At 51.9% G+C, this 7,816-nt stretch overlaps 2 protein-coding genes across 2 annotated transcripts in view; one reads left to right on the forward strand and one right to left on the reverse strand.

Annotated features, from left to right (window-relative positions):
• LOC144723108 (von Willebrand factor D and EGF domain-containing protein-like) overlaps positions 1-1,120 on the forward strand; it is a 38,741-nt gene extending 37,621 nt beyond the window's left edge. The window contains exon 32 of the mRNA XM_078601703.1: positions 336-1,120. Coding sequence (XP_078457829.1) covers positions 336-359 — 24 coding nt within the window. The 3' untranslated portion in view covers positions 360-1,120. The remainder of the gene's footprint in view (positions 1-335) is intronic.
• On the reverse strand, positions 711-7,816 carry LOC144726248 (uncharacterized). Its single transcript, XM_078604830.1, has 5 exons — positions 7,337-7,816; positions 4,918-5,013; positions 3,674-3,778; positions 2,522-2,617; positions 711-1,846 (listed from the first exon to the last, which is right to left on the reverse strand). The coding sequence occupies exons 1-5, from the start codon at positions 7,632-7,634 to the stop codon at positions 1,737-1,739; spliced, it is 705 nt and encodes a 234-aa protein (XP_078460956.1). The 5' UTR covers positions 7,635-7,816; the 3' UTR covers positions 711-1,736.

Raw genomic sequence — 7,816 nt, forward strand, 5'->3', positions numbered from 1 at the left:
CATGCTCCGATTCAGCATCGGCTTCCCACAGTCGTCACTATTTTGACCCCGGGCTGACGCGAGGGGGCCTGCTGGGATGGGCCCTGCACCATCCAAGTGTCTCTTTGGCCCAGCCAAGTTCACTCTCCCTCGCGGTGTATGACCATTGTCATGGTGCCCACACAACAGGCTTCTGCCCGCTCCCCCGCTCTACATCTGAGAGGAGCTGGACCAAAGGTCTGGTGGGCCCCCACCTGCTCATGACATTTGTTGTTTCCAAAAAACCAAAACGAAATCTCTGAAGAGACCCTCGCCCCCCCTCCCACGGGTCTACAGAGGACTTGTTTGTTTTGCAGTTAGCGGCGAAGCAGGGGAAGTGAATGAAGAGGAGCACGTGCGTGCCAAAATCACCTGCCGAAACAGCAGGACTTGTTGAGAAGAAGGATCTGCAATCAAGCGAGGCTACGGTGCTCATTCACATGGGGGGGGGGGGCACTCCGATGATCTGCACACACCAACTGCGGTTGGTTTCTGCAGGGTCCTTGGCTTTTTGTAAGTTGTATTTTTAAAAATTGTGTTTGTACTTTGGCCTAACCCTTTGTATGTGGTGGAGTGGCTTACTGGGTGTGGGTGTCGGTCTGGTCACATCTACCTCCGCAAGCAGACCAAGAGGCTTTGAAACCCTCCCCTAGGCGTTTCCCACGTGTTTTTTTTTTTACAAGAGTTGTTAGTTTGGTAGGACAATTTTTCACGTATTTATTTTCACAGGGAACATTTTTACATGCAAGACATCTTAGCCGGTACGTCACCGACTGTGGCATAGGAATCAATGTTTGTTTTTCTCTTTAGAACGCCTGCTGCCACTGAATACCAGAACAATATAAGTTATTGTTAAGCTTTCTTAACAAGTACTCTGTGTTGTACAAAGGGAATTGTACATAACTTCAAGAGATATTGTCTGGAATATCTTAAAACTGCTTAAATGGAGACGACACACTTCATGTAACCGCGGCAATGCTATGTTTTTACCAAACTTAAACACAAACACAAGAAACTTTGAAAAAAAACTGTATATTCTGTAAGATATAAAATAAAGCAACACAGGTATGGTTTTCTTCACTGGTATCTGTAATTTAATAAAGTACTCGTGGAGTAGGTGAAGGTAGGCATGTCGTGATTGCATTGATTCTGTGCACACGTGTGCACACACACAAACACCTCCACAGCTGCTTACATGTTTAAGTTGCACACTTGAAGATGTACCGGCATGTACCACTGCCGTGCGTCTGTGGACGTCGATGCATAGCCAGTATGCATGCGCGTGGGACCTTGATGTCTTTGCCATAAACGGGAAGTGCAGACCGTTGATGGAACATCGGACAGCTCCGGTGCGTGCGGTGCATTTATTTCCCAAGAAAACAGGGGCATTAAAAAAAAAAGCCTGCTAATGGCTTTTCATCGTGTAGAACTGTTGCCCCAAATGGTGAGCCCAGAGACGGGCTATCAGACCAGCACGAGAGCGGTGAATGGTGTGTGCTGTGGTGGCTGCGTGAGTTGGACGCTGGTGGTATAGTTGTGGAGAGAGCGGGGTGGAGGGGGGGCTCCGGTGGGCAAGCCGATGCAAGTCCGGTCAACTGAGAGCACGGTCGTCGTTTTTAATGCACAACCACTCATTGTCGTCACGTGATCACTGAAGCACCCTGGGGACTTGCAGAGGACGTGGGCCCATGGGGGGGGGGGGGGTCCCTCCAGGCTTCTCACACCTTGAGCCGGTCGGCGCACTGTGGGCCGGCGTGGGGCGAGCGGCAACGGCACTTTCCCGGAGCCACGCACTTGCCTCCGTTGCGGCACGGTTTGCCGCAAACAGCTGGGGGAGGGGGGGGGGTTACACACAAGCCGGCAACAGAGAGGGGCGGACGCGTCAAGACACCAGGCCGGCCACATGGAGCAAAACGAGTAGAATGTTGAGAATAGGTTCTCCACTATTTTCTGGCAACAAAACAGCCGTGTTAAGATGTTAAAACACCAAACTGAAACCTTTTACAAGGAATCATGTTTGCATTAAGCACAATGCTTGTGGTCAGAATGCAAACAAAAATACTCTATGCATTGTCTTTGAAACTGATTGGTCCACACCAGAGACAGCTTTCTTTCGAGCCGAGTCTCCATTAGGCTCCAAAGAAAGCTGTCTCTTGGTCTCAACTAAGCTCGAAATAAAGCTGTCGCTGGTGTGGACCAATCAGTTTCAAAGACAATGCATATATTATCAGAGTATGTTGTTTGTTCGCATTCTGACCACAAGTATTGTGGTTAATGCAGACATGATTCCTTGTAAAAAGATTTCAGTTTGGTGTTTTGACATCTTAACGCAGCTGTTTTGTTGCCAGAAAAAATGGGAAAACCTATTCTTATATTTTGGTACTGGGAAAGGAGGTCCCACGATGAATAACGATGTCGTAGAATGCGCTGGGGATGAGTACAAGCTACGGTGCATATCGAACGCAGCGCACCCCGCCGCCTTAGCCACACGCGCCGCCCTCACCTATGTGGCACGCGCCTCCCTCCCAGCCCCGGGGGCAGCTGCAGATGCCCGGGGTCACGCAGTTGCCACCGTTGCGGCAGCCCTGTGGGCACACGGCTAGATGGGGGCAGCAGAAGAGTGACACAAAGCTCCTCGAGACCCACCAAGATACACGAGGGCCAGCAACAAGACGACAGTGACACAGGGGCTGTGGTAGATAACCTCGCTGAGACCCTCATTGCACTAAAAAAAAAAATCAGTGCAAGTAAAAAAAAGGACCGTCGTATTTAAATATTATAATCGGACACATTTGTGCAGAATCGATATGCATGAGGAATTACAGAAGGCCACCAACGAAAGCTTACCCTTGTGCTCAAGCAAGCAAATATTCAACATTTTAACACCAATATCATCCATAGGAGCTATTTTTGTGGGTTAGATCGTGTAAAATTATTTATTTATAAATGTATTTATTTACGTGATCGCGAACATTTATTTATTTACGCGATCGCGTACTTTTATTTATTTACGCGATCGCGTTCATTTATTTATTTACCCGATCTAACCCAAAAAAAGACCTCATGGAAAACGTTCAAAATGATCAAGCACCGCAATCCGTTTGCTGCGGGTAGATGGTGGTGGGTGGATGTGTCTGCTTGTAGACGGGCGAGTGATGGGTCTGGCAGTATTGCTGTTTGAACGAGTTGTACGTTTGTTTATAGAACTTCTTTCGCACCGTATGTAGCCAACCGTGCCAATCGTATGTGCGGGCGGCGAGGGGGGGCAGAGCAACAAACTAAACACACGCACTAAAATACGGGAAGATGAATGCAGGTGGGTGAGTGTTACTGGGTGGCTGAGTGTGGTTGAGTGTCGCTAGTTAAGACAGGTCGTTGGCTGAGTGTGGTGGAGTGTCGCTAGTTAAGACAGGAAGCTGCCTGAGTGTGGTTGAGTGTCGCTAGTTAAGCCAGGTCGTTGGCTGAGTGTGGTTGAGTGTCGCTAGTTAAGACAGGAAGCTGCCTGAGTGTGGTTGAGTGTCGCTAGTTAAGACTGACTGAGTGTGGTTGAGCCGTCGGTGGCTGCTGGCGGGGAGGTTGATGGCGGGCGGTGCGTTTTTTTTCTGTCGGGAGATGATGACGGCCGCCACGGCTGTGGTGATTGCGGCTCACTCACCGTCCTGGCAGCGAGGGCCGGCCCAGCCAGACTTGCAGGAGCACTTCACGCTGGCATGCACGGGCACACACTCGCCGCCGTTCAGACAGCCGCCGTCGCAGACGGCTGCACACGCAGAAGAGAGACAAACCCTGAGGTGCGGGTCTTCGCACCTGGGTCGCGACTTCAGATATTTGTCCGGCGGAAAACGAAGCAAGTGAATTGCTAACACCACACGAGTGAATTGCTAACACCAAGCGAGTGAATTGCTAACACAAGAGAAGGGGCCCAGGGCAGGGCCCATGGCCGCGTGGCGTCTCGGCTCCTTGGCCCGCGCAGAGCAGCGTGGCTGATGGTCAAGAGTCAATGTGGAGTGGCAGTCAAGGGATGGGATGCGTCAGAGAGGATGACATCAGCTCGTACGTGTTCGTGCGTTGAACTTCTTTCGCACCGTAGGTGTAGCCAACCGTGCAAATTGGAGTGCGGGGGAAGGACAGAAAACGAAAGCACAAAAATTGGCTCTAAATAACTGAGTTTTCAATCGAGAAAGCCGGCGTGCAGGCGCGAGACGTTCAATATCGCCGGCTCGTGAAAGGTGGGGGGGGGGGCATTCGTGCAGCGGTGGATTGACCGCAGCTGATTATAACGACAGAGCGTCTTCTCATTTCAAGAAACGCCCCCAGAAGGCTCTGGGATAGGGCTGAACGCTTTGGGGAAAATATCTAATTGCGATTTTTCCGACAGATATTGCGATTGCGATTTGATTTGTGATTGCAAGGATGAGAACTTTGAAAGATATGAACTGCTTACAACATGTATTTATTAAAATGTTTTAATTGGAATAGAACAATCAAACATATAGCAATTGTTAAGTTATATAAATAAAGTTATAATCATAATAAAATAAAACAATTCCAATAAGAAAGTAATAGGACTTTTGAAATCGCAAAATAATCGCAGCCTTTGCCATTCGCTCATTGCATTGTTTGTTTCAAATTGCGAATTCGATTTGAAATCGATTCATCGTTCAGCCCTACCTTTCAGTTTATTCAGTTTCATTTATTTGGTATAGCCCTGTGAGCCATTCGTCTCTTGAATCGGGTGCAACCGCAACAAACAAAAAACTAAAACATGAACAAGAAAACATCTTAAAGTGCGCAAACAGAAAAATCCAGGAAAACACAGCAAAAAAGCAGCAAAAACCTCTGGAGGTGACCGACGGAGCCAGGAGGCACTAACCCCCCACCCCCCCCCCCCAAGCTCACCCTTGTGGCAGTAGCGGCCTCCATAGCCGGGCAGGCAGCGACACTTCCCTGGTCGGAGGCACTGGCCGCTGTTCTTGCACTTGGGGTAGCACTGCGCTGCTCACACGGTGGGGTGGTGGGTGGGTGCGGGGACGACATTGTGGCACAGTACTCTGGCGGAGGCTCAATACGGCTTTGGGTGTTGTTGATGTTGTTGCTGTTGTTGTTTTTGCCGTGTTTATTCGTCACGCTTGCCAACCGCTGCTTTGCTGCTACCGGAAGAGCGGGGAAGGGCCGAGTCGAGAGGTGCGTGAGCTCGGCGATGAACGTCGCGGCGGGGACTTGGGATCACACATTTTGCTCGTTGATTGACGCCGGAAGAAAAAAAAACCCACAAAAAAAACCAGCGAATAGGAGGCGGCTTGAGTCATCTGAATGGGTAGCTCTCGATGAATCAATGTCCCTGCCAATACACTGGGCACTAACTCAATTGCCGATGGATTATCCGCTTGGTAAGGGAGCTCTGGGAGACTGTCATTGCTTAAACGCAATTTCTTTTTTTTTACAATTTAACTTTACATACGCTTCGCATTTTGGGGATTTGACAAATCTCCGAGCAGTGAGCTGGCTAAGCCACTGACGAATACACATCGCACGTGGCAAGGGTACCGCAGATGTTATCCCCGTTCAAACAACGAGTTTGCAGCCCTGAGCCTGCGGTGGAAATTCCACATTCCCATGGCGAGACAAATGTATGAACAAGCTGCCCTCCAACCAGGTCTCTTAACCGAAAACGTTCCCATCGTGAGCTTAAAACACAGACGTGTACAACTTGCACTGTAATTGCACACATTCAAAGAAGGTTTTCTTTTACCTAAAACTAAAGTTAAATTCTGTAGAAACGAGCAATACATTCACAAGTAGTATGTCTGTAATATTACTCTCACCACCCTTTAGCCTCGCATTGTCCACACAAAGGCACGCGTGGAACAGCTGTTAAGAGTGAACCCTTTAGCACGCTCGGGAATCGGTTTGTTGTGCCTCCTGTGCAGCGAATTATGCCGCTCGCTTGTGATGCTGCTGCTGATGGGGGTGGTGATACTGCTGATGACGAGGGTGGTGATGCTGATGACGAGGGTGGTGGTGATGCTGATGAGGATGATGGTGGTGATGCTGATGAGGATGGTGGTGGTGATGCTGATGAGGATGGTGGTGGTGATGCTGATGAGGATGGTGGTGCTGATGACGAGGGTGGTGATGCTGATGATGAGGGTGGTGATGCTGATGACGAGGGTGGTGGTGATGCTGATGAGGATGGTGGTGATGCTGATGACGAGGGTGGTGGTGGTGCTGATGACAAAGGGTGGTGGTGCTGCTGATGAGGGTGGTGGTGGTGCTGATGACGAGGGTGGTGGTGCTGCTGATGAGGATGGTGGTGATGCTGATGACGAGGGTGGTGGTGGTGCTGATGACGAGGGTGGTGGTGCTGATGACGAGGGTGGTGATGCTGATGATGAGGGTGGTGATGCTGATGACGAGGGTGGTGGTGCTGATGACGAGGGTGGTGATGCTGATGATGAGGGTGGTGATGCTGATGACGAGGGTGGTGGTGATGCTGATGACGAGGGTGGTGGTGCTGCTGATGAGGGTGGTGGTGGTGCTGATGACGAGGGTGGTTGTGCTGCTGATGAGGATGGTGGTGGTGCTGATGACGAGGGTGGTGGTGCTGCTGATGAGGATGGTGGTGGTGATGCTGATGATGAGGGTGGTGGTGCTGCTGATGAGGGTGGTGGTGGTGCTGATGACGAGGGTGGTGGTGGTGCTGATGAGGATGGTGGTGGTGCTGATGACGAGGGTGGTGGTGGTGCTGATGACGAGGGTGGTGGTGGTGATGACGAGGGTGGTGGTGCTGATGACGAGGGTGGTGGTGCTGATGACGAGGGTGGTGATGCTAGTGCTGGGTGGTGCTGGTATCTCTAGCTGGTAGTGCTGGGTGGTGCTGGTATCTCTAACTGGTAGTGCTGGGTGGTGCTGGTATCTCTAGCTGGTAGTGCTGGTAGTGCTGGAGGGTGCTGGTATCTCTAGCTGGTAGTGCAGGTGGGTGCTGGTATCTCTAGCTGGTAGTGCTGGTAGTGCTGGAGGGTGCTGGTATCTCTAGCTGGTAGTGCAGGTGGGTGCTGGGTGGTGCTGGTATCTCTAGCTGGTAGTGCTGGTAGTGCTGGAGGGTGCTGGTATCTCTAGCTGGTAGTGCAGGTGGGTGCTGGGTGGTGCTGGTATCTCTAGCTGGTAGTGCTGGTAGTGCTGGTAGTACAGGTGGGTGCTGGTATCTCTAGCTGGTAGTGCTGGGTGGTGCTGGTATCTCTAGCTGGTAGTGCTGGTAGTGCTGGGTGGTGCTGGTATCTCTCGCTGGTAGTGCTGGAGGGTGCTGTGTGGTCCCTACCGAACTGGCAGCGCTCGCCCTCGAAGCCCTTGCCACAGAAGCACGTGTCGTTACGAATGCAGAGGCCGTGGTGGCGGCACGGCGGCTCGCAGCGCGCCCGAGGGTCGAAGACGAACGGGAGGCTCACGCCGCGGGCAGCCGCCCTCGGCGAAGCGTCGGAGCCTGCGGAGGCAGCCACCGTAGCCAAGGCCAGCACCACCACCATCATCATCATCACCAGCAGCGGCAGCGGCGGCGTCTTCGGCGCGACGGGAGACAGAGCTGCAGCTCCGCGGGGCGACCTGCAGGAGGGGGACATCGCGACCTTCGGAAATATGATGATGGTGGTGGTGGTGATGGTGGTGGACTGGTGGTGATGATGAGATGCCGGAGGAACGGTGGAGGTAGCGGCAAGCGCAGAGGCGGTCCTGGCTGGACGTGGCGGGACGGTGTGAGGGGTGTGCGGGGAGAGGGGAAGAGAGAGAGAGAGCTGGGGGAGAA

Source organism: Lampetra planeri, chromosome 1 (assembly GCF_965212315.1).
Source record: "Lampetra planeri chromosome 1, kcLamPlan1.2.h2, whole genome shotgun sequence".
In the NCBI taxonomy this organism is placed as follows: Eukaryota; Metazoa; Chordata; class Hyperoartia; order Petromyzontiformes; family Petromyzontidae; genus Lampetra; species Lampetra planeri.

Bases quoted from the DNA above. Each gene is read 5' to 3' on its own strand.
- LOC144726248 (XM_078604830.1), bottom strand. From the start codon at position 7,634: ATGTCCCCCTCCTGCAGGTCGCCCCGCGGAGCTGCAGCTCTGTCTCCC. The intron at 3,779-4,917 runs GTGAGCTTGGGG...CTGCGTGTGCAG, and splicing joins AGGCCGCTACTGCCACAAGG to CCGTCTGCGACGGCGGCTGT. The intron at 1,847-2,521 runs GTGAGGGCGGCG...CCCCTCCCCCAG, and splicing joins GGGAGGCGCGTGCCACATAG to CTGTTTGCGGCAAACCGTGC.